A 26,858-nucleotide genomic window follows, 5' to 3' on the forward strand; every position below is an offset into this window, starting at 1 on the left:
TGGGATTATAAGGGAAGGGAAGAAGGAGGGATTGGCTCCCCTGGAGCCAATCTCGGGAGGTCTGAAGGGAAGACAGGCAAGGCGAACACACCAATAGATTTCGGGTAAGGCAGGGTGCATATTTCAAAAACAGCCAATAACATCCAGGGCAGGGGAACAAAGGAAAACCTCATGGAAATCACATTGCTACACTTGGTTAGCTACCAGGTGCCCGACAAGGCAGTCTCTCACTTCCCCCCTCAGCGAGATGGGGAGAAAATAAGATTAAGAACTTGTGCATCAAGATAAATGAGGTTCAGTAATGAAAAGGCCATGCACAGAAGCCAAGGAAAACACAAAGCAATTCTTTTCTACTTCCCGTCAGCAGGAAGTACTGGGAAGTAGGGTCTCAGTAAACAGCAGATTTTTAGGAAGAGAAATGCCTTAAAAGCAAATACCCCTCTGTTCCTCCTCTTTTCTCTCAGCTTTTATTGCTGAGCACAATGTCATATGGTATGGAATATCATAAAATCATGGAATCATAGAATGGCCTGATTTGGAAGATTATCTAGTTCCAAAGCCCCTGCTTCCACTAGATCAGGTTGCTCAGAGCTCCATCCAACCTGGCCTTGAACACTTCCAAGGATGGGGCATCCACAACTCCTCTGGGCAACCTGTTCCAGTGCCTTACCACCCTCACAGTAAAGAATTTCTTCCTAAATATCTAATATAAACCTACTCTTTTTCAGTTTGAAGGTATTCCCCCTTGTCCCCTCACTTCATGGTCCTGTAAATAGTCTCTCTCCATCTTTCTTGCAGGCTCCCTTCAGGTACTGCAAGGCCACAATTAGGTCAGCCCAAAGCCTTCTCTTCTCCAGGCTGAACAAGCCCATTTCTCTCAGCCTTTCCTACTAAGAGAGGTGCTTCATCCCTCTAATAATCTTGGTGGCCTCCTCTGGACTCGCTCCAACAGGTTGATGTCCTTCCTGTGCTGGGGACCCCAGAGCTGGATGCAGTACTCCAGGTGGGGTCTTACCAGAGTGGAGTAGAGGGGCAGAATCACCTCCCTTGCCCTACTGGCCATGTTTCTTCTGATGCAGCCCAGGATACAATTGGCTTTCTGGGCTGCAAGTACACATGGCCAGCTCACGTCCAGCCTCTCCTCCACGAGCATCCCCAAGTCCTTCTCAGCAAGGCTGCTCTTGATCTGTTCATCCCCAAGCCTGTATTGATACCAGTGGTTGCCCTGACCCAGGTGTAGCACCAGCACTTGGTCTTGTTAAACCATATGAGATTCCCATGCACCACTTCTCGAACTTGTCCAGGTACCACTGGATGGTATCCCATCCTTCAGATGTGTCAACTGCACCCCTCAGCTTGGTGTCATCTGCAAACTTACTGAGGGTGCTATTAATGAAGATATTAAATAACAGTGGTCTAAATACGGACCTCTGGGGTACACCACTTGTCACTGATATCCATCAGGACTCTGAGCTGTTGATCACTACCTTCTGGATGCAACTGTCTCAACCAATTCTTTATCCATCTTGATGCCTGATGGTTTTTTTGTCCTTTTTCATTATACTTTTATACCCTTTTTATATACTTTATATCCTTTCCTATTCCTGTACTTTTACTCCCTGTATCTTAGTCCCACATGTTTATAACTCTTGTACTATAGCCTAGTTCAGAATTCTTTGGGGAAGACGAAACATCCCCACAATCTCAAGAACATAAGGCACCAACCTTGAACAGAGCCTCATCCCTGGAACATGTTTTTGTAAACTAAGTTGTAGCCTTTTGGGGGGAGAGGTAATTAGAATAAGGGGGCAATTACTTCATTTGTTAGGTTTCTTATTGGAGAATTTTAGATAGGTATGCTAATTGGTGAAGTCCATAAAATTGTGTACGCGTTGTACCAGGTTTCTCTTTTTGTCGTAGTACCACCTTTGACGAAGGTGTACCTGGGATCCTATTAAACCAAGGTAATAGCCTTTTCCCTATACTGCAGTGTCTGCATCTCAATTTTTACCAGCATTTTAGGCATCATCTAACAGTCCATCCACTAAATCCATCTCTCTCCAGTTTTGAAAGAAGGATGTTGTGGGGGATGTCTTGGTTTAAAATACAGATGTCTGCCAAAAAAGGTGGGAACTTTCCTGGAATGGAAAGATGACTCCCTCCCTCCAAATTATAACTTCAAAATTATGGGGCTTCCAGGCAATAATACAGGAAAAGGAATAACAGTTCTTTACTAGCAAATATATATATATATATAACAGAACAGAACAAACAACAAAAAACCCCACAATAACAGAAGTTTTTGCACCCGTTAAGCACCAATTTTCCCCTTTGGTGTAGTTATGACCACAACTGGCAGGGGCAGCTGGTGGCTCTGGTGAGGCGACAGCTGCAATGACTGTCTTGCAGCCTGCAGAGGATGCTAGTGAGCTCTGGTGAGGCAGGGACGGTGCAATGATTCCCCCGCGGCTTTAGGGGGCGCTCTGACGTGACCTCAACAACCTCCTCAGGTGGTTATAGAGGTTCAGGCGAAGGGGAAGAGGGGAAATTGCTCCTTTTGTAAACTCATGGGCAGTAATCAGTCTTGGCACCACCAGCAGCAGCAGGCAGAAAACAGTGAAGGCAGGCAGATCTGATCAGGCAACAATTGGTCTAGGTACCACTACCAGCAGCCAGCAGAAATGGTGAGGCAGATCTGATCCTAGTGCCAAGTTACAACATAGCAATACCCCATGTCAGATACACACACTCTGTCACCCACACTGCCACTCTCCTCGATCCCTGAACTGGAAAGGAAGAGGTAATCTGGCCCTGTGCCCCCCCCCCTTAGGGTCCTGGCCTAGCTTACATCTCTCATGATATCCCCTGAATCGTGAAGGAGGGGGGGGGAGCAGTGACAATTCCCAGTACAAATTATTATGGGATATACCTTTGAGACTTCCTCAAGACAGGGGATCATGTCAAAGGCTTTACAGAAGTCCAGATAAATAACATCTGTAGCCTTTCCCTTGCCCTCTGATGGAGTCATTCCATCATAGAAGACCACTAGGTTGGTCAGGCAGGAGTTGCCCTTGGTGAAGCCATGCTGGCTGTCCTGAATCACCTCCTTGTCCTCCATGTGCCTTAGCACAGCTTCTAGGAGGATCTGTTCCATGATCTTCCCTGGCACAGAGGTGAGGCTGACAGGTCGGTAGTTCCCAAGGTCCTCCTTTCTACCCTTTTTAAAGATGGGTACAATGTGTCCTCTTTTCCAGTCACCTGGGACTTCACCTGACTGCCATGACTTTTCAAATATGATGGAGAGTGGATTCGCAACTACATCAGCCAATTCCCTCAAGACTCTGGGATGCATCTCATTAGGTCCTATGGACTTTTGTACATTCAGGTTCCCTTTGGTCAGTTTGGGTCATCTGTCTTGGATATATCCCCTCCCAACCTCTTACCCACCCACAGACCTCTGGCCTTTAGGGTTAGAGTGTGGGGAGTGATTGGAGTGACAGTGCTGATGCTGTGCCAGCACTGCTCAGCAGTAGCCAAAACATTGGTGTGTTATCAACACCTTTCTAGTTATAAATACAAAGCACAGCACTGTGAGGGCTACTATGGGGAAAGTTGACTCCATCCCAGTCAGATCCAATACAAACATTTTCATGAATGATCTGGACAATGGGATTGAAAGCATCCTCACCAAGTTTGCTGATGACAGGAAACTGCATGATGAGGTGAACACATCAGAAGGGAAAACCATCTTACAGAGAGACCTGGACAGGCTGGAAGAGTGGGCTGGCTAGAACAGTATGAAGTTTAACAAAGATGTGCAAAATCCTGCCTCTTGGTCAGAATAACAAGAGCCCAGCACAGGTAAGGATCTGTGTGGCTGGGGAAGAGCCTTGCTAAAAGGGACCTCAGGGTCCTGGTGGACAAGCTGAACATGAGTAAACAATGTGTTGCTGAAGCAAAAAAGGCAAATCAGATCCTGGCCTGCATCTGCAGGGGCATTGCTAGCAGAAATAGACTTGATCATACCACTGTCCGCTAGTCAGGCCATACTCTCTTTACAAGGAGCCACATGGAAAAGACAAGGTGCAATAGGTGCAAGTTGCATCAGGGGAGGTTTCATCTTGATATAAGAAGAAAAAATTTAAGTGAGAACAATCATTCACTGAAACAACCTCCCCAGGAATATGGCAGAGTCCCCATCACTGGAGGTTTTCAAGATGTAAATGGACAGGGTGCTAGATAATCTCATCTAGGTTCCCTTTCCCACAAAAGGTTGGACCAGATGATCTTTCAACATCCCTTCCAACCTGGGCTGTTCTATGATTCTATGATTATTCTATTCAGAGCAGTGATAATAGAACACAGTCTATAATAGAATATATCAAGTTGAATATGTAAACTATTTTTGTGTGTGCTTGCTGAGTCATATTCATTTCTGGAAATCAATTGATTTCTTTACTCCTTCCAGCTCCCTTTCTGACTTTTCATACACTTAATGTCTTTTTGGTATCTGAAATAAAGATGTGCATCTTTTATTTATCAAAATACAAACATTTCCCAACTGAGATACTTTAAAATAGTAACATCATTCAAATTTCCTCTCCTTGCCTTGAGCCAAGAAAGTATGACTACCTTCATGTGTTTGATTTGCAGTAAATTAATGACTCTCTAGACAAACTAGCTGTTAGTTCAACTATCTGTTGAGCTTTTAGTTGGAATTTCTTAAATTATATTTGAGAAGCAAACTTTCAGCTGTTTAAGGAGTTGGTAAATGAGATCCCTTGGGTACCTGTCCTTAAAGACAGAGGGGCTGACCAGAGCTGGCAACTCTTTAAGGCCATTTTTCTTAGAGCACAAGAGCTCTCTGTCCCAGTGTGTAGGAAATCAGGCAAGGCAGGCCAGAAACTGGCACAGCTGAGGAAGGACCTGCTCCTCAAACTGAGGAGTAATAAAGAAATAAAGAGTCAATAAAAGCAGGGACAGGTGACCTGGGGAGAGTACAGGGAGAGGGTTCCAATGTGTAGGCATGGGATCAGGAAAGCTAAGGCAAAGCTGGAACGGGACTTGGCAACATATGTGAAGATTAACAAAAAGGGATTCTATACGTACATAGGCTGGAAAAGAAAGGTCAAGGAGAGTATACCTGTCAGTGATGAAATCAAATGCAAAGAAAAATCTAAATGTAAAAAATCAAGATGTCAGAAATGGAAAAAACCACACTGATAGTGTTCTAGTTTTGAACTTCACATGTGTTGTTTTCTTTCTTCTTCCCCCTTCCTTTCCCATGCGAGCTCCCTTTTATTTCAATTTTGTTACAGATAAACAACCACCTTCTGATTGTTCCCCAGGATCTCTGTTAATTTTGTAACACAAACATGTCTCAAGCATTCTGGGCATGTGATTGTTTTTAATCAGGGTAAATCATACACACAATTGGTCTTCCACTGAAGTAATTTTCCACAGCAAACACACAGATTAGCAGAGCCTCTAGGGCCAATATTCTTTTGTTCTAATCTTAGTTAGGATGCCAGGTGTTTGGCACTGTTTCTACATCTCCCCCTTTTTTGTTTTTTGTGCAAAGGGTTCATGGTGATCATGGCTTACACCTGAGCTTCATCTCCTCAGAGGTGGTTGTCTTGCATGGGAGACAGAAGTCTTATGAGTTTCTGAAGTTTGCCAGACTTTAGGGTAGCTAGCTCCCCAAGACTCGGTCCCATTCACAAGGATCTTTGATATTTGGCTGATTAGTCTAAAAATACCATTTATTAGACACGGAAAATAACAAACATACAAACATAGAACAGATTGACATACATACACACACAATGAATGCATAATTGCAAAACTATAATAACTAAAATGCAATTATGGGGTAAATGCTTGCTTGAACTATAAAAATAGTTAAAATGCAAGTTAAGAAATGCTTGCTTGAACTATAATGCAAGTTAAGAAATGCTTGCTTGAGCTATAAAATAGCTGAAATGCAAGTTAAGAAAGGTACCTATAAATTAGCTGGAATAATACAATATCGGAAACCAATGATCTTACCAAATCCAATTTTGGAGCTGGGATGCATTAGAATCCTCCCTCAATCTCGTGAGAAGTTACCACAGAGCTTGCGTCCAAGCTCAGGGGAGAAGACTTTACTTCACGCTCCAACGTCCATGTAGAAAAGCTTCTACTTTTTCTGAGATTTCACGAGCTTTTTATAGGATTAAAAAAGTGTGGATTTGTGGTCACTAAAATTTTTCACATTCTCTCTTCATCTCACCTAGACATTCAGTCGCCACCACTAGATAGCCCGGATTAAGCTATCAACCTAATCTAAGCCATCCATCTCCTGGGACCGATCAGGGAGAGAGAGAAGGGGGAGGGGGGAGCATCCTGCCACAGTGGTTGATATTTCTCCAGATGAGTCACAGAACTATAAACACACAAAAGATTAAGAAACCTCCCACTGCCACAAAATCCCAAATACGTAAATTAATTCCCTCAAACTAGTGTTTGGGGTTAAGCAATTGTACACTATTAGACAACTCATCCCATACATTTTGTTCTGCCAGGTTTTGCACACTGACCATTTGCTGTTTTAGGGATTGGGCTAAATCTTGCACTTCACTGTTAATGTTAGTAGCAAAGGCACCCTGTAAATGGGCTTTAACATGTTCCCAGCTGCAAGTGGCTTGATTCCAGTGAAGGGGAGTAACACACAGCCCCTGATGCTGGTGTTACCAATCGCAGTGAAATTTCAGGCTAGTGTTTAAAGCTTCTTGTCGATCTCCTAACCACACTAGTGCTGCTTCTAATGCATCTAATCTAGCTAATATTTGTTGATCAATAGTTGGTTGCATGGCCATTTCTGCCATAGAATTACATAACACATCAGAATCAGCATGAGCAGTTTGCACAGCTTTTGTAAGCGTCGTCGTTGCTATAGCAGCCCTAGCAGCTATTATTATTGCAGAGATAATAAAAGCTATTAGCTAACATAGCGACGAGAGGGAACTCACGGCATTCTCGATATGAGATATAGAGTAAGCTCCATTTTATTTCACCAAACGAGAGAGTTATATACTGTTACAGATGCTACTAATTATAGCTACACACACATCTGCAGTCTGTTCTCACACATTCAGGGATCTTCCCGGTGACTCCCTTTTTCTTTCTCATAACACTTCTGACTCCCTATTCTTTCCCATGACATTCTTCCCACAGAACATTCTCAGGTAAACAAGCCACTGTAGCTTGTTAGGATTTTACTGAGGACTGAGTATGCTGAGGCCCTGCTCAGGTATATTCAGTTAGCATAAGTTTTGCTGGAAAACTGCGTTTTCCAACAATTAGCCATAGGATAAAACTCTTTGATTGGTTCTTGGGTGTTTTAAGTAGTCTTGCCAATTGCCCTAATCATGATTCTCCTTCCCATTCTTGGGTCAAATTCACCAGAAGCCATAATTCTGCTTGTCTTCACATAGGTAGAATAACAGATAAGATTATTTGGGACCCATTCTGATTAATAATATAACTAAAATAATAGGGATCAGTGATAGCCATGTTAAATGTGTGATTCTCTACCTTGACTTTAACATCAGTTGCCGCCATGAAGACATATGGATGTGCAGTACATATCATTACAGAATTGTTATGCCAATTGGTTGAACTCAGTTGATATGCCTCATTTTTCTTTATATAATGACCACGAACCACATCACAGCCAAAAAGGCATTGCTAGCTTCCATATTTTGGTAAACCAAGGTCCAGAATTGTTTAAAAATTTAGCTTGCAACACAGGGCCTGAAAGCCCTCCTTCTGACCACTTCAATGTCTCATTTGTTACTTCCGAGAAGTTTACTGACTTTGAACTGTTGCTTATTAGGTGTCTTCTTGGTCCCAAATCAATTATCTCTAGTTTGGTTATATTGATGGTCTTTTTACCTGGAGTAGGCAGTCTATATGAAAGCCAATAAAGATTTGACACACCGATAGTAGTGCCTCGAGGAATTTTGCAAATGGGAAGGTGAGCTGGTGCAAACAACATGGTGTTATTCATTACTTCTCTACTATTAATGCCTGATATAGACACAAAAGTAAGATATGCCAAGTGTTTTCAGGTGTTCTTACTGTCTTGACAGTGTGAAACTTTCCTGTAAAATCAAGGCAACTCAAGATGGTTTTTTAGCAATACAAATCAGGGAGCAACTCAGTGTAAAATATTTGGGAACCATTATTTTTGATCCATTCTTTATTTTCTTTCAAAGGTCCCCTTGGTGGAAGCAAAACACCTCCTGTCCATTTTGTATCATTACTTGCTATTGGTAGTTCAGCATCCCACCATGTAAGTGGTCTAAAAATGGGAGGATCTGTTGATATGAGCCCAAAATATCCATTTTGCAGTCACCAAAGGCATGATAAAAAGAAAACAGAATAACCTTCTATCCTAGGTTGCAATATAGATGTAGTTAAGTATTCTATTACCACCAGCTGTGGGCCGTTAGCTGCTATCACCTGCTAAAGACCCACTCCGGATGACAGGCAATGGGCCATCCGTTAGCTATTATCAGCTGCTAATGACCCACCCCGCATGACAGGCAATGGGCCATCAGGGACCCACCGTGTGACTCATGGACTTATCTCATCCCATTGTGGGATGCTCTGCCCAGGAGGGAAGAACCAGGTGTTCCCACCTGGATATAACCTGGCCCTGGAACTGCCTGAGCTAGCCCTGTCTACTGGGTTCCCAGAGGACCAGAGCTACTACTGGATCTTCTGCTGGAGACTAGACCTTCACAGGATCACCGCTTCAACTGGACTACTTCAGTTGGACTGCTACTACCACCCTAACAGGGTGTTAGGTTGTATCTGACTTTGTCAGTGCTTTTCCTTGTATTATTTCACTTATGTTTAATTTCAATCTTGACTTGTGATCTCCCACTGGTTTGTTTTCAAACCAACACATATTTTGGCACTCAACGTGGGGCACGACCTGGGGAAACTCAGAAATCCTATCACCATGATGCTCAGCTTATCTATATGGGTTCTGTATCTCGCTCTCTATATTTTTCCTCAAATGGGAAACTATCTGCCTGTCGTATTGGTCCTGTTGCGACCAGGGAATGGCATGAAAATTGCTCTATTGGTTTATTATGCCTATTGCGTGGTAACCTGTGAGGCGATGAATACCATTCGGAACATATACTTAGTTTTGTCTGCCTGGCCTAATCCGAGCCACTACATCTGGGACCTCCTCAGCAATCATACCCAGCCTCTGGGGTTAGGAGGAGAGAGCGGTTTCTTCCAGCCTTTCAGGTCAGGCACAGCCATTTTTGAGGATATTGAGTTCTCTCTGGATGTTAGGGATGGCATAATCTTTTTGTTAGTTCTGTTTTCCTTTTTCTCTGCGACCAGCACCGTGTACCTCATGCTGAAGATCAGAACAATATTTTGTCTTCTTGAGGAGGAGAAACAAAGCAAATCAGAACAGCCGAAGCCCGTAGCGGTTGCCCCCGTTGTCACGGTCCACTCGTAAGCAGACGCGTGATGGTTCATACCAGCTACGATCTCAGAGTGCAAAAAGGAAAAGAAAACACAAAATGCAACAAGTCAAGGGAGTTAAATTTCAATCCAAGGGGGAACTTTATTAATTTGGCCTGTGAAGCGGCCTGCGATAGAGAGAGAAAGAGAGAAAATTGGGAAAAGATGGGGAGGAAAGGGAAGGAAAGGGGACTATAGCTACCACCACGGGTCCACAGACGTCCGGCGTCCCTGGCGTCCCGTCCAGTCGGCGTTCCTTGGCCTCTGCAAAGATCGATGTGATCTTTCGGTGGGGAAGATCTTCGGAGTTTAGCCACTCCTGAGCTGTCTTTTATGCTAGTCCATACACCTGGTCCCTCCTTGCCACCCGCCTTTGCTCCCCCTTAATTCTTGTGGAGATTTGCCAATCTCCACTTGGCAGGGTCAAGGGAGGAGTGTCCGAGGCATGGTCGGCAGGTTTTTCACAATGGGTGTCAGGGCAACGGGTGCAAAGCCTTCGTCACATACCCACATTGGCAGGCACAAGGTCTTTGTTCTGTATCAACTCAGGCAGGTGCAAAGTCTTCGTTCTGTACCACCTTAGGCAGGTACAAAACATTCGCTCCGTATCAGCTCTGGGTAGGCACAAAGCATTTGTTCCGTACTACCTTAGGCGGGCACGAAGCATTCGCTCCGCACCAGCCTTAGGCAAGTACACAGCATTCTCTGCATAAGTCCTGCACCTGTAATTTCTGATGAGAAATGTTGAGACAGAACTCGATTCTTGGATAGGCCCTTACACCCGTCCAGAAAAAGAAATCCAAGAGCAAATCAGTCCGCATAGCGACTGATGAGGATGCGGCAGGACCATCTCACCAAGCAGAAGAGACAGAGCCGGAGATCATCACTCGCTCATTCCCTGGGGGAGCTGCGTGACCTACGGAGGGAATTCACCCGGCAGGCGAATGAGTCCATCCTGACCTGGCTGCTCCACATCTGGGACGCTGCAGCTAATGACACCATTCTGGACGGAAGTGAGGCCAGGCAACTGGGATCCCTGTCCCAGGATGTGGTTATTGACCAGGGGATTGGGAGAACCCAGGAAACTCTCAGCCTCTGGCGGCGATTGCTGGCGAGTGTACGGGACAGATACCTCTGCAAAGAAGACCTCCAGATGCACCAAAGAAAATGGAACACAATAGAACAAGGTATCCGATGTCTGAGGGAATTGGCCGTGCTAGAGATCATTTTCTCGGACAACGAAAGATTCCCCAAGAGCCCAGATAATGTCCAGTGCACTTCACAAATGTGGCTAAGATTCGCGCGGCTCAGTCCAGAGATATACTCTCGATACCTGGCAACACTGCAGTGGAGGGAAGGCGAAGACCAGGTGGGTGTGTTAGCAAACAAACTGAGAATTTACAAGGACACTGTCACCGCTCCACTACGCACCCAGGTCTCATCAGTGGAAACAAACCTGGCCGAGCAAGTCCGGAGCTTGATTGAAGAGAATCAGAAACTATGGAAAGAGCTCAAAGAAGGATTTTTCCATGCCACACCGAAACCAACCTGAGTCTCTGCCATCAGGAGCAGACGACCCCCAGCCAAGGAAAGAAGACAAACTCCACGACGTGACCTCTGGTTTTTCCTGCAGGAGCATGGGGAAGACATGAGAAAGTGGGATAGGAAACCCACCTCCTCCTTAGCAGCCCGGGTACGTGAATTGAAAACAGAAACATCCACTTCAGGAGGCTCATCTAGGTACAACACTGCCCCAGTCTCTTGTGGAAGGAACCCCAGACAGAATGGAAATGATAATATGACTGATCCTCTTGAAGGGACCTCAGGAACACATTTACAGGAGAAGAACATGATGCACCAAAAACAGGATTAGAGGAGCCCTGCCTCTAGCCAGGTAGAGGAAAGGGATAATCGGATCTATTGGACTGTGTGGATCTGATGGCCTGGCACGTCTGACCCACAAAGATACACGGCTTTGGTTGACACCGGCGCTCAGTGCACCCTGATGCCATCCAGGTATGTGGGGACTGAATCCATTTCTATTTCTGGGGTGACAGGAGGATCCCAGCAGCTGACTGTACTGGAAGCTGAAGTGAGTTTAACTGGGAACGAGTGGCAGAAACACCCCATTGTGACTGGTCCAGACGCCCCATGCATCCTCGGCATAGATTATCTCAGGAGTGGATATTTCAAAGACCCAAAGGGACATCGCTGGGCTTTTGGGATAGCAGCCGTAGAGACGGAAGACATAAGACAACTGAATACCCTGCCTGGTCTCTCAGACAACCCATCTGCTGTAGGACTACTGAGAATTGAAGAACAGCGGGTACCAATTGCTACAGCAACAGTGCACCACCGGCAATACCGCACAGACAGAGACTCTGTGGCCCCCATCCATAAGATGATTCTGGAACTGGAGAGCCAAGGGGTGGTCAGCAAGGCTCACACACCCTTTAACAGCCCTATATGGCCGGTGCATAAGTCCAGTGAAGAATGGAGACTGACAGTGGATTACCGTGGCCTGAATGAAGTCACACCACCACTGAGTGCTGCTGTACCGGACATGTTGGAACTTCAGTACGAGCTGGAATCCAAGGCAGCAAAGTGGTATGCCACTATTGACATTGCCAATGCCTTTTTCTCCATTCCTCTGGCAGCAGAGTGCAGGCCTCAGTTTGCTTTCACCTGGAGAGGTGTGCAGTACACATGGAACCGACTGCCCCAGTGGTGGAAGCACAGTCCCACCATCTGCCATGGACTGATCCAGGCTGCACTGGAAAAGGGTGAGGCTCCAGAGCATTTGCAGTATATTGATGACATCATTGTGTGGGGGGACACAGCAACGGGAGTATTTGGGAAAGGAGAGAAAATCATCAGAATTCTCCTGGAAGCCGGTTTCGCCATCAAGAAGAGTAAAGTCAAGGGACCTGCCCGAGAGATCCAGTTCCTGGGAGTAAAGTGGCAAGACGGGCGGCGTCAGACTCCTACCGAAGTCATCAACAAGATCACAGCGATGTCCCCACCAACCAACAAGAAAGAGACACAAGCTTTCCTAGGCGCCATAGGTTTTTGGAGAATGCACATCCCTGAGTACAGCCAGATTGTGAGTCCTCTCTACCTCATAACCCGCAAGAAGAACGATTTCCACTGGGGCCCTGAACAGCAGCAAGCCTTCACCCAGATCAAACAGGAGATCACTCATGCGGTAGCCCTTGGCCCAGTCAGGACAGGACCAGAGGTAAAGAATGTGCTTTACTCTGCAGCCGGGAGCCATGGTCTGTCCTGGAGCCTTTGGCAGAAGGTGCCTGGCGAGACCCGAGGCCAACCACTGGGATTCTGGAGCCAAAGTTACAGAGGGTCCGAAGCCAACTACACTCCCACCGAGAGGGAAATCTTGGCAGCTTATGAAGGAGTCCAAGCCACCTCAGAGGTAATCGGCACAGAAGCACAACTTCTCCTGGCACCCCGACTGCCAGTGCTGGGGTGGATGTTCAAGGGAAGGGTTCCCTCTACCCACCATGCCACTGATGCCACGTGGAGCAAATGGATTGCCCTCATCACACAGCGCGCCCGTATTGGAAACCCAAATCGCCCTGGGATTCTGGAAATTATAACACACTGGCCTGAAGGTGAGACTTTTAAATTATCTTCAGAAGAAGCAGAGGAGAAAGTAGCACGTGCCGAGGAAGCACCCCCGTATAACGAGCTGCCGGAGAGTGAAAGATGCTATGCCCTCTTCACCAATGGTTCCTGCCGAATTGTAGGCGCAGATCGGAAATGGAAAGCTGCAGTATGGAGCCCCACACGACAAGCTGTACAGGCTACCGAGGGACAAGGTGGATCGAGTCAGGTCGCAGAGCTTAAAGCCATCCAACTGGCTTTGGATATTGCTGAACGAGAGACATGGCCAAGGCTTTATCTCTACACTGACTCCTGGATGGTAGCCAATGCACTGTGGGGATGGTTAGATCGCTGGAGAAAGGCTAACTGGCAGCGCAGAGGAAAACCCATCTGGGCCGCTGAGATTTGGCAGGACATTGCCACCCGGGCAGAAAAGCTGACCGTGAAAGTTCGACTCGTGGATGCACATGTACCCAAGAGTCGGGCTAATGAAGAGCATCGTAACAACGAGCAGGTGGACCGAGCTGCCAAGGTGGAAGTGTCACAGGTGGATCTGGACTGGCAGCACAAAGGAGAGTTATTTCTAGCTCGTTGGGCCCATGATGCCTCTGGTCATCAAGGAAGAGATGCGACATACAGGTGGGCTCGTGACCGAGGGGTGGACTTGACCATGGACAACATCTCACAGGTCATCCACAGCTGTGAGACTTGCGCTGCAATCAAACAGGCCAAGCGGGTGAAGCCTCTGTGGTATGGTGGACGATGGTCAAAGTACAGGTATGGGGAAGTATGGCAAGTTGACTACATCACACTTCCCCAAACCCGCCAAGGAAAGCGCTACGTGTTGACCATGGTGGAAGCAACTACAGGATGGTTAGAGACCTACCCTGTGCCTCACAATACTGCCCGGAACACCATCTTGGGTCTGGAAAAGCAAGTCCTGTGGAGACATGGTACCCCTGAGAGAATCGAGTCTGACAATGGAACCCATTTTAAGAATGGCCTCATAAGCACCTGGGCTAGAGAACACGGAATTGAATGGATATACCATATCCCCTATCATGCACCAGCTGCCGGGAAAGTTGAATGGTGCAATGGACTACTTAAGACAACTTTGAAGGCACTTGGCGGGGGAACCTTCAAAAATTGGGAACTGAACTTGGCAAAGGCCACCTGGATGGTCAACACAAGAGGCTCTATGAATCGAGCCGGTCCTGCCCAGTCCAAACCTTTGCACATCGTGGATGGAGATAAAGTCCCTGTGGTACACATAAGAGGTTTTTTAGGAAATACTGTTTGGATTAGTCCCACCTCAGGCAAAGGCAAGCCCATCCGTGGGGTTGTTTTTGCCCAAGGACCTGGGTATACTTGGTGGGTGATGCAGGCAGATGGGGAAACCTGTTGTGTACCACAAGGAGACCTTATCTTAAGTGAGAACTCTGTAGATGGTAATAGAATAAGGGGTGGATAATGTCCTAGGTTGCAATATAGATGTAGTTAAGTATTCTATTACCACCAGCTGTGGGCCGTTAGCTGCTATCAGCTGCTAATGACCCACCCCGCATGACAGGCAATGGGCCATCAGGGACCCACCGTGTGACTCATGGACTTATCTCATCCCATTGTGGGATGCTCTGCCCAGGAGGGAAGAACCAGGTGTTCCCACCTGGATATAACCTGGCCTTGGAACTGCCTGAGCTAGCCCTGTCTACTGGGTTCCCAGAGGACCAGAGCTACTACTGGATCTTCAGCTGGAGACTAGACCTTCACAGGATCACCGCTTCAACTGAACTACTTCAGTTGGACTGCTACTACCACCCTAACAGGGTGTTAGGTTGTATCTGACTTTGTCAGTGCTTTTCCTTGTATTATTTCACTTATTTTTAATTTCAATCTTGACTTGTGATCTCCCACTGGTTTGTTTTCAAACCAACACACCTTCTTATAATACTGTTGCTAGCTACGATTGCTAGGTAGGCCAAGAAGGTGTTCTTCGGGGTTGGTGCCTCTCCTAAAAAAAATCCATTCTAAGTAGTTTTGTCTCTGCAATTGCCCTATTAAAGCTGTGAGATAAGGTGCAGTAGGGAACAAAAACAAGCAAACTGGTAAAGCTGATGCAATTCTGTCCACTTTTACAGTAGAGTTTTGTGAGCTAATTATATCTCATTCTCGAATAGCTTCTTCAGATAATGTTCATGGAGAAGATAAATCAGGGTCTCCTTTCAAGTGAGCAAACAAATGTTTTAATTGATGAGTGGCTAAACCTAGCATGGGTCTTACCCAGTTAATTGCTCCCAGTAGCTTTTGTAAATCATTCAGTGTTTTGACATCAGGCTTTAAAGTTAATTGCTGTGGTTTCACATTTCGTTCAGTCAGTATCCATCCTAAATACTTCCAAGGGGGGGTTCTATTAATTTTTTCAGGGGCCATTTGTAGCCCATGCTGAGTAAGATTAAGAATGAGATACTGAATAGTATCTTGCAAATATGAATCATTCTGTGCACAAACTAAAATAACATCCATATAATGATAAATGAGGCTCTGAGAATATTGAGCCTGCACAGGTGCCAGGGCATTGGCTACAAACATTTGACAAATAGTAGGGCTATTTATCATCTCCTGAGGAAGCACTGTCCAATGATATCGACACATGGGTTCAGCATTATTAACTGAAGGGACGGAAAAGGCAAAATGCTCACAGTCCTCAGGGTGCAAAGGAATAGTAAAAAAGCAGTCTTTTAAGTCAATAACAATAAAGTTTCAATCCCTGGGCAGTAAGGTAGGGCTTGGGGTACCTGGCTGCAGGGCACCCATGGGTTTTATGACTGCATTGATAGCCCATAAATCATGCTATAAATCCCACATTCCTGATTTCTTAGGGATCACAAAAATAGGTGTATTCCAGGGACTAGTAGAAGAAATTATGTGGCCTGCCTGTAATTGTTCTTGTACTAGTTGGTTTGCCTTAATTAGCTTATCCCCTTTCAAGGGCCACTGATCTATGCAAACAGGATTTTTTCTAAGGCAGTGAAGCTTGAGTTAGGGGGATTCTTTCAGTGGCCATTAAGACAAATTTGTCTCTCTGTGGCTAGCACAGGTTTTTCCCATGAGAAGTTTTCTTGTGTTTTGTAAATAAAGATAAAGTTTGGATGTTGTTGGAACAGTGTCCCAGAACTTGGGCAGTGCAGGCCTGGCCAATCAGGCCTGGGGGAAGGCTTCTGACTGACCAATCTGGGTGACTTTTGAGAACTCTATATATGTGATGAAATCAAAACAATAAAGGTCATTCCTTCTTGCCACTGAGAACTGATGCATTCATTACTCTGCTAGCTGCTCAACAGCGACATCTCTCCTGTGACTATTCGCATGTGCCACTGTTGTAAGAGATCTTGTCTCCAGAAGTTGGTAGGCGTTATTAAAACAAAAGGCTGAATCCAGCCCATCTGTTTATCCTGTCCCTGCACTTGCAACAAATGCCCACAATGCCAAGGAATCTGTACTCCTACCCCTGCTATAGATGTGTGTGTCGGCCTTAAGGGCCATTCCTGGGGCCAGTGTTGCTCAGCTCTAATAGAAACATCAGTGCCCATATCCACAAGCCCAGTAAATGATCTTCCTTTAATCCAAAGAGTTAGCAGAGGTTGATCCTTAGTAATATCAGCAGTCCAGTAAATCATTCTGTCGGTACTACCAAACCCTCCATGTCCCCAGGTGTTTGTTTGAGAATTAGGCACCCAGTAAGATAAAAGTAATATTTGTGCAATCCTTTGTCCCTTTGCAATCACAGCATAACCAGTAAAAATCATAACCATCACTTTAATTTCTCCCTGATGATCCAAATCAATCACTCCTGGTAACACGAATATATCTTGTTTCGATAAACTAGATCTCCCCAAAATTAGTCCTTCCATCCCTTCTGCTAAAGGTCCCCAAACTGCAGTATCAACAAGCACTATTTCACTAGCCTTTTTAAGTATTACTTCTGAGGTGGCTGCCAAGTCCAAGCCAGTGCTGCCTGTTGTTGTGGGGAATAAATCAGACTCGGTATTGGCCTGTTGCCAGCTTTGTTCCTGAGATCCCATTGTCGGGAGAGAGGCCCTGGAGACCAGAGGGGCGCCAGACCACACACCCCCCTGGGCATTTCCCAGCAAGGGTCACCCACCTTTGTCAAATTTTGATTTGCATTGATTGCTCCAATGATAACCTCTGTGACACTGAGGGCACAGTGCTGATGGAGGTTTGTCTTTTCTTTTTTGTCTTTTTTCTGGGCAATTTTTACTAATATGTCCTTCCTTGCCACAATTAAAACATTTCAAAGGTTCATTTGAGAATTGTATCTGAGAAAGAGCAGCAGCAAGGGCCAAGGCACGATGAGGTTCAGTGCCAATGTTTTGATAGACTTTGATATATTTGCCAATGCCAGTGGCTTTTCCCTTTACTGGCAAAAGAGCTGCTTGACAGTGACTATTAGCATTCTCAAATGCTAACTGCATAAGCAACATGTCTGCTGCCTCAGGATTATCAATTTGTCTTTGAAGAGCACCCTGTAATTTATCAATAAAGGAAACATATCGTTCCTGTGGTCCCTGTCTATTGATGCAAATGAACAAGCTTTTTTTCCTGCCTCTGGGATCCTTCTCCAGGCATGTACAGCTAACCAAGAAGATTGAGCAAATAACTGTTTGTTCTGTGCCGCTTGTGTTTGTGCTGTGATACGTTGCCCTGTTCCAGCTAACATATCTATTCTAATAGCCACTCCATTAATTATATTTTCCATAGCTTGTACAGCAGCTAACTCTTGATGTTCTAGTTTCTATACAGCATACCAGGCTGGCATTAATACAGTCTTTAATAGATTAAACCAATCCCAGGGAGTCATTAAATAAGAGTTACTCACTACCTCAGCAACTCCAACAGTACATGAACACTGAAGCCTATTTTCCTGTATTGATTTTTGTAATTCTTTAAAATCTTTTAAAGGAAGGCCCTCATGAATCGGGGGTTGGTGAGGTCGATATATAATGGGAAAAGCAAAATTACGATTGTGGAGCATTGCCAGGGAGAGATGGGTCCTTTTTCATGACGGGGGGGGTATGGGGGGGACAGTGGAGGGTACATAAGATGCAAATGGTTCTTCGCTAAATGCCGAAGGGGGGCAGGGGGTTCTAAGGGCTGTTTTAAGGAAGGATACAGTGCTGGCTCCTTTTCAGGAGAAACAGGAGCTGACAGTAATACGTCCTCATCTGGTTCATTATCAGTATCCTTTTCATCATCTCCTGCCTCGGTTATGTGTAGGGGCTCTAAGGCACTCATGAGAAATCACCACATTATTATTACCAAATCAGGAATCATAAAACCAAGTCCTTATGTCTTCATAAATGTTCCCACACACATTCCCATACCTTAACATCAAAGCTCCCGTCATTTGGAAAGCAGTTACAGTGTTCTTTAACCAGTAATAAAAGTCACTCTAATTGCTTGTCAGAGATTTTATGTTCTGCAGTGTGGAGAATTTGTTGTAACACTTTTAAGTAGAGCCGATGCTCCTGGGAAACCCTTATCCCATGATATTAGACTACACGATCCCGTGGTTCTTTGTCCAGTGAATACCACTGTCCTAATTTTATAGGATGTGCCAGCAACTTACTGCTGTTGGATTGTGGTTCGCCAAAAAGTCCCCCATCGCCAGTATCACATCTTTGATCTATTCGCACATCATCAGTATCATGTCTTTGATATGTTCGCACATCAGAGCTTACCAAATGTTGGTGATGAAATCTAATGCAAAGAAAAATCTAAACATAAAAAATCAACATATCAGTGATGGGAAAAAACACACAGTATTCTAGTGTTGAGCTCGTAGGTGTTATTTTTACTCTCTCTCCTCCTCTCCTTCCCATGCGAGCTCCCTTTTATTTTAATTTCGTTACAGATTAATAACCCCCTTCTGATTGGTCCCCAGGATCTCTGCTAATTTTGTAACACAAACATGTCTCAAGCATTCCATGCATGTGATGATTGTTTTCAATCACAGTAAATCATACACACACACAATTGGTCTTCCACTGAAATAATTTTCCACAGGATGCTCAACAAACGCACAGATTAGCAGAGCTTCTAGGGTCAGTATTCTCTTGCTCTGATCTTGGTTAAGATGCCAGGTGTTTGGTACCTTTCCCACTTGTACTTCCCCCCGATAATCAAGAGGGGAAAACTGATATGGTACTCAATGAGTTCTTCACCTCAGTCTTCACTGTCAGTCAGGCTTCCCACTTCTCTCAAGTCCCTGACCCTCTGTGGAGGGGGGAGGGAGTGAAGTCACTCCCACTATATGTGAAGAGCAGGTTCAAGACCACTTGATGAAACTGAATAGACACAAGTCTATGGGGCTGTTTTTCTGGTGGGCAGGGTCACCACCTGCAGCAGTGCAGAACCTGAGGGCAGCCCCCCCCTGCTGCGGGGGAGGGCTGCCCTAGAACCGGAACACGCAGGATGGTCATTCCATGGCCACGAGCTGTGGGGCTGGTCAGACACGGTTCTTGTAGAAGCGTTGCAGGTTTAGAAAGGCAGCTGTTTGGTTCTTGGTCTCCATGGTGTTTTTATTGAGGAAAACAGGGGAGGAGTGGGGAGACTGGGGAGGGAGAAGGGAAGGCGAGGGAGGGTACAGGTTCCATATGAGTCCAGAACCAAAGAGGCCCGTTCCGGATGTTGCTGGGGTTTTTATCTCTAGGGATGGGGGGCGGTCCTGACTCACATCCAGTCAGAAGGGGTCAGGGGGGCGGGGTCAGGGACAGGAAGGACACACATTACAACAACCACCAAAGACACAGACACCAACTTAAGGAATAGTGTAATTTACTATAATGCAAAACTGCAAAGAATCACAAAAGGATAAGATAAGCAATGCACCTAATCATTACTACAAAAGATTGCCTATAGTGATTAAGAAAGATACATCACCAGTTACCCTAGTAGTTTACCCCTTCATCTAGATCCACAAACATCAGGTGGGGAAAGCTGTCACAGTGAAGGACTGGAGAGTCACTGTCAGTAACTGGGAAATCTTGTGGTGCATCCATCTTTGCAGGCAATGAGGCTTCCGACTTCGCTGTGAGAATAGCCCAGCTTTTATATTGTTGAATAAACAAGTTGACAACTTCTAGTGTGGGAACATCTGGTTTCATTCTCCTGTTGGGTTTCTCCCAAAGCCTTGCCAGGGCTCAAGGAGGAACCAAGGGAGTTGTCTTTGATCTTACACCCCCAAACAAGGCCAGATGTGGCCTTGTCCAGTTTCTTAATACAGAAAGATAAATACATGTTTTGTCAATGAAGCAATACATTTATCATATTGCTAATAATACTTCATTAATGAGTGAATACAAATAACATTTGGTTGGAAAGTTCATCTAGAGGTCAGCTTTGGCTCAGGGCCTGTTGTTCAGGCCTTAGCACTTCAGGGGCCTGATGAGATGCATCCCAGGGTCCTGAGGGAACTGGCTGACGTAGTTGCCAAGCCACTGTCCATCATATTTGAAAAGTCATGGTGGTCAGATGAAGTCCCTGGTGATGTGAAAAAGGGAAACATTGTTCCCACTTTTAAAAAGGGGAGAAAGGAAGACCTGGGGAACCACAGATTGCTGAGCCTCATCTCTGTGCCTGGGAAGATCATGGAGCAGATCCTCCTAGAAGCTATGCTAAGGCACATAAAAGACAAGGAGGTGATCTCATGCAGCCAGCACAGCTTCACTAAGGGCAAATCGTGCCTTACCAATCTGGTGACCTTCTATGATGGAGTGATGGTAACATTCGACAAGGGAAGACCAACAGATGTCATCTGTCTAGATTTCTGTAAGGCCTTCAATACAGTCCAACATGACATCCTTATCTCCAAACTGGAGACACATGAATTTGATGTATGGACTATTCAGTGGATAAGGAATTGGCTGGATGGATGCAGCCAGAGAGTTGTAGTCAATGGCTCTATGTCCAGGTGGAGGCTGGTGACAAGTGGTGTCCCTCAGGGCTCTGTCTTGGGACCAGTGCTCTTTAATATTTTTGTCAATGACATAGACAGTGAGATTGAGTGCGCCCTCAGCAAGCTTGCTGATGACACACAGCTGAGCAGTGCAATCGATAGAGGGAAGGAATGCTATCCAGGGGGACCTGGACAAGCTCAAGAAGCAGGCTCACGAGAACATTATGAAGGTCAACAAGTCCAAGTGCAAGGTGCTGCACCTGGCTTAGGGAAATCTCAGACATGAGTACAGGCTAGGAGAAGAAGTCAGGGAAAGCAGCCCTAATGAGAAGGACTTGGGGGTTCTCATGGATAAAAAGCTGGACATGACCCAGCAGTGTGAGCTCGCAGCCCAAGCAGTCAGCCACATCCTGGGCTGCATTAAAAGAGTTGTGGCCAGCAGGTCAAAGGAGGTGATTCTCCCCCTCTATTGTGCCCTTGTGAGACTCCAGATGGAGTATCGTTTCCAGCTCTGGCCCCCCCAGAAAAAGAAAGATGTGGACCTGTGTCGGAGATTGGGGGGGGCCTTGGAATTTTCTCTCCATTCCTGTTGCTAAGCAACAAATAGATGGGTGATTAGAGCCATCAACTCTTTCATAAGAGACAAAAGGGGCAAGGGAAGGGAAGAGCCAGCCGTTGGAACACTCACTCTGGTCGTCCGGACACCGAGAGGAGAGGCTGCTCCTTGCTTCTGGCTGCGACCACAGGAAAATCCAACTGTGCTCTGCCTTTCTCCTCTTGGCTGGGTGAGCTTTGATTTAACCTCTTTCCCACTAGGAAGTGCACACTTCCCTGGCTGCATTTTCTCGCAGCAGTTGCCAGGGAGTCCGGCTGCCCCTGCCGCCCACCCCGCTCTGCCTCACGAGACCGCGGCGTCTGCTGTGACTGGGGAGCCCTTGCTACCTCGCTGGCTAGCCGGGGAGAGCCAGCCCCTTGCTCCCCTCTGCCACCTTGCTCGTCGCTCCGAGCTGCTTGCTGCCCTGCCTGCCTCTCAGCCTCTTCCGCCATCACCAGCTGCCTGAGGCTGACCTGACCCTGCACCACAGCACCACCTGCAGCTGCTCGGCAGTCATCGCACCTGCCCTGCCCTACCGGGAGCTCAACAGTGTCCACTGCTGCTTGCGACCATAATTACACCACACGGGAAAAGGCTGGGCAGCTCAAAAGTCATCTGCCATTGGTTTCTGGGTCTATTTGTGGTTGCTAATATTGTTACTGCTTTTTTATATATACTAGTAAAGAACTGTTATTCCTTTTCCCATACCTTTGCCTGAAAGCCCTTGATTTTCAAAATTAAAATAATTCGGAGGGAGGGGAAATCACATTCTCTGTCCTAAGGGAGGTTTCAACCTCTCTTAGCAGACACCTGTCTTTCAAACTGAGACAACCTGTTAGAGCAGGTCCAAAGGAGGCCACAAAGATGATCAGAGGGCAGGAGCACCTTTCCTATGAAGACGGGCTGAGAGAACGAGTTGTTCAGCCTGGACAAGAGAAGGCTTTGGGGAGACCTCATTGCAGCCTTTCAGTACCTTAAGGGAGCTTATAAAAATGAGGTAGAGGGATGTTTTATATGGGCAGATAGCAACAGGACAAGAGGCAATGGTTTTAAACTGGAAAAGGGGCAGGTTTAGATTTGATGTTAGGAAAAATTTCTTTACTCAGAGGGTGGTGAAGCACTGGAACGGGTTGCCCAGAGAAGCTGTGGATGACCCATCCCTGGGAATGTTCAGGGGCAGGTTGGATGGGGCCCTGAGTAACCTGACCAAGTGGGTGGCATCCCTGCCCATGGCAGGGGGGTTGTAACTAGATGATCCTTAAGGTTCCTTCCTACTGTTATGAATGAGAGGGGAGCATTTAGAGGGCCCCTGCCTTTGCCCAGGTTTCTGGCAGTAGGCAGCAGCTTTACTGAGGCGACCAGCACCCCAAAACCACTCTCGCTTGCAAGTTCTTAATAATGACCAATCAGGTATATTACAGCATGAATTATTTATTGAATAGACACAAGGGAAAACAGATATAAGACTTTGACAGACTTCTTACTACACAGGATAAACAAAAGAAACACTACTAGTAGGTTCATAAGACAGTGCACTATAATAAAGGTACCCATATTACACCTAGCGAAGAAATAGTATAGATTGGGAGCCAATGTCACTTACCAACAAATGATAGTGGTGTACAAAAATCTCCTTTCCCTCAACTTCCAGAAGAGTAAATTGTTGCTGACGTCTCGACTTCAAGAAGAACTCCCCACACACTGAGAGAGTGTGTAAGAGATTTTTGATTTTATGAAAATTATAGTGGTCTTTTATAGTTTGTAAAAGTGCTGTGTCTGTCAGTCATGAATTTTTGCTTATCCTTTCCCATGCATTCAAGGCAGGATGTTTATTGCTGGCTAAGGATGTTTTCAGCTGAGATAATTCACCACAAGGCAAGCTATTCCGCTGACTGAGCCAAAGGGAAAAACAGATAAGCTGTTACTGTTTCAGGGATGAAAGGTCCTTTCATATCTACCAAAATAATTTTATGATTCTATGACTCTATGATTCTATGATTCTATGATTCTATGATCTAATGTGATAGCAAAAATATAAGCCTGTTGTTATTTATCCTTAGGTGGTAAAATATTGGCCTGAAATTGGGAAATGCGGGTTCTTAGTTTGGCGCTATCTTCTGAGGAGAGATGATATTGAACCAGCACCTTGGACTTCAGAAGGGATCAAACGGTCTAAGTGTTCAGGTCAGAATCAGTGTTCACCAAGTTACTCTGATATTCTGTTCAAGTAAATGGAATCTTAAATTTTAAAACTAGGACTGTGAATAAAAGTTCAGGGCCATTTTTCATATACTACAAAGGCCATTTTCATATACTACTACAAAATATAATACAAAAATATTTTTATATTTTAGAAATATTTCTATTTTGAAAACTATGATATTTGCAAAGTGGAAAGAATTGTTGATTAAGTCTTATGCTTTAACAGGAAATTATTCTGTATATATGATCAGAAAATAACTTTGAATACAGTTTTTGATCCTTACATGGGATAAGATTTATAAAAGCATCTCTTGCAGAAGTTGTCTCTTCTTAGAATTTAAAAAAATATATGTTTTTATGTATTTTTCTCTAATTGTAACCTATTATTGAGGAACTATTACAAATAACATATTTCAGGCAGGAACTTTGGCACTGTGAAATTTGTGGCAGATGAGAAGAATGAAAGTAGTATTTTTTTTTCCTCAGCAAGCCAATAATTTCCTTTGGATGGGTTGTTTTGCTACATGACATCATCTTCAACTTTAGCTTTCTAATTTGTCTAGTTAGAGCTGTAGATATGGATGTAAGGTGCCTTTTAATAAAACCTATTCTAGATCAGATCCTTTGACTTAACGACAGCTTTCTAAAAATATATTAATTTTAAAGCTTTCCTGTTTATATAGGGTTTAAAAAATATTTTAATATAATTTCAATATGTAGTCATAGGGGTTTACATTCCTTTAGAAAATAAACTTGCCAGTGTTTGGGAATTTCCAGATGCCATTGGATTTTGTTTTAAATATGTTTATCATGTTTTTTTAGTATCCAGAAGGTTATTTGGAAGCCATGGCTAGTAAAGAGAAAAAGGATAAGGTTAAGAAGCAAAGTGGGAAACAGGAGCCAAACAGCCAGAGTAATGGAAACCAGAAAAGGACAATTGATGGTATTTCATTTTACCTCTTAGAGTTAGAGCTCTGTCAAGTTATACATAAGCCAATAGTATGAAAACTACAAGAAAGTTGGAAGTCATTTGGAATCCAAAAGTAGTGTGTTAAGTGCTCAGTATAGAAATTGGGAAGCTGGGGATCTTATGGTGCTCTTCCATACTTGTAAGGTTTCTTTTTCTTGAACGTCACAGAAAAATGAACAATCTTCTCTGTAATTATAATCTATAGTTCAAAATAAATCTGAGCAATTTGAATTGGAGCTTTATTGCATCATTACATAGTTGTGATTCATGTTTTATCTTTTTAGAAATAATTTTGTCTTCCCTTTTTAATAGTTCAAACCACCACTGTTACTGTATCTTGTCATAATTTTCAACAGGTATAGAGGAGACTAAAAATACATCCAAAGCCATGAGAATGGGAGATGGAAGGAAAGGAGAAGCTTTCCAACTGACCCAGCAACAGCAGTGGCTGATTAAAGAAGACTGTATGAACCAGAAACTGTGGGATGAAGTACTTGCTTCTCTTAAGGAAGGACCAGTAGGCTTGCAACACGTTTCAATTACTCATTTTTAACCTTTCTTTTATATGGAGTTAGGAGAAATGAGGCTTTGTTAAAATGTAGTTCACTTGCTTAAAATTGCTGAATACATACTATCTGTTTAGAAAGAGTTGAAGGGGCATGTAATTTCATTCACTTCAGGATACAGAAGAAATACTGTTATATTCAGACTTAGATACCAAATGAAAATATTTTAACTCAAGTTTATCAGATTATTTCACTCACTATAGAAAGAACCTTAGGTAAAAAAGAGGAAACACTTCCCAGCTGTCAAGAAAATAGCAAGGATAGTTCAAGTTTGAAGACACCTTTTTTAATTAGTCTCGGAATATCCTACAAAATATTATATCTTTGAGCATTAATTAGCTTTATTGATGTTACAATTCATAGTTATTTTAGCTGTTTTGCAGAAGAAAAATAAATCGAGGTATCAGAATGGTAAAGGTCACTATCAAGTCAATGAAAGAACAAAATATTAGATGAAGAATGGATGCCTAAAAATAAATGTAATAAATCACTTCATTTACATATTTCCAGGGGCTATTTACTTTGCTTCTTTGACAGAAAAAAACATCTAGTAACTCCTTGTTCTTCCACTGACAGTACTAGTATTGCTATAATACTACTGTACTTGTACAGGAGCTGATACTGTAAAGTTATAAGTTGTTTATCAGTGAGTTGTCTGGTGAGTTTGCAAATAATTAGACTTTCAACTTAGTTATGTGACAAAATACAGTAGATATGTGTTTCTAAAGTAGCAGAAAACACTATCTTAACATAAATCCAGTTACTAGAAAGTTATTTTCCTATAGATTCCTGCCCATAATTTTGATTGCCATATAGAAATTCCAGTGGGAATCATGCAACTACCATTAGATAGCTGCAATGAAAAAATAAATCTTAATGCTTGAAACAACCATTCTACTTTAATTATAAGTTTTCAGTTGAGATAAATCTAATACTATTAAAATTATTGAAAATAACCATATTTTGAGTAACTTCAGTTCTGCTTTTTATACCTGTATACTGGAGTGAGTATGCTTGTATGTGTAAAATCTATGGCACAAAATTTATCCCACATTCTTCAGTGTTGCTCTGAAAAGACTGAAAACCAGGAAGGTTCTTTTACCTATTGCAGATTATATCAGTGAGGACTCAAGAAACCAATTAAATATCTCCAGCAGGTACAGAGGTGAATTTCTTAGTGAAAAAAGTATACAGTACTTTGCTTTCCCTTTGCGAAGCAGCAGCAATCACTTTCCCATCATTGATGTGCAAAATTATACCAATGATCACTAAATACAGATATTAGCTTCCAAATTCTCTGAATTGTGCCAAGAATCAGGCTTGATGGGCTCTCTGTTTTGTTTTTACTGACAATAATGTACAACCAAATACCCTTCAAAATCTTAGTTCTCTGACTTC

The 26,858-nt window shown here is 44.2% G+C and overlaps 1 protein-coding gene across 1 annotated transcript in view; it reads left to right on the forward strand.

The window, feature by feature from the left end:
• The window catches only part of LOC146425294 (E3 ubiquitin-protein ligase UHRF2-like), a 162,307-nt gene that overhangs the window by 130,321 nt on the left and 5,128 nt on the right, over window positions 1-26,858 (forward strand). The window contains 4 exon segments of the mRNA XM_085041509.1: window positions 23,783-23,906; window positions 23,979-23,992; window positions 24,747-24,867; window positions 25,251-25,411. Of these exon segments, the coding sequence (XP_084897635.1) occupies window positions 23,783-23,906; window positions 23,979-23,992; window positions 24,747-24,867; window positions 25,251-25,411 (420 nt within the window).

This window comes from Lichenostomus cassidix, chromosome W (genome assembly GCF_008360975.1).
Source record: "Lichenostomus cassidix isolate B80296 chromosome W, HeHo_3.0, whole genome shotgun sequence".
Classification (NCBI taxonomy): domain Eukaryota; kingdom Metazoa; phylum Chordata; class Aves; order Passeriformes; family Meliphagidae; genus Lichenostomus; species Lichenostomus cassidix.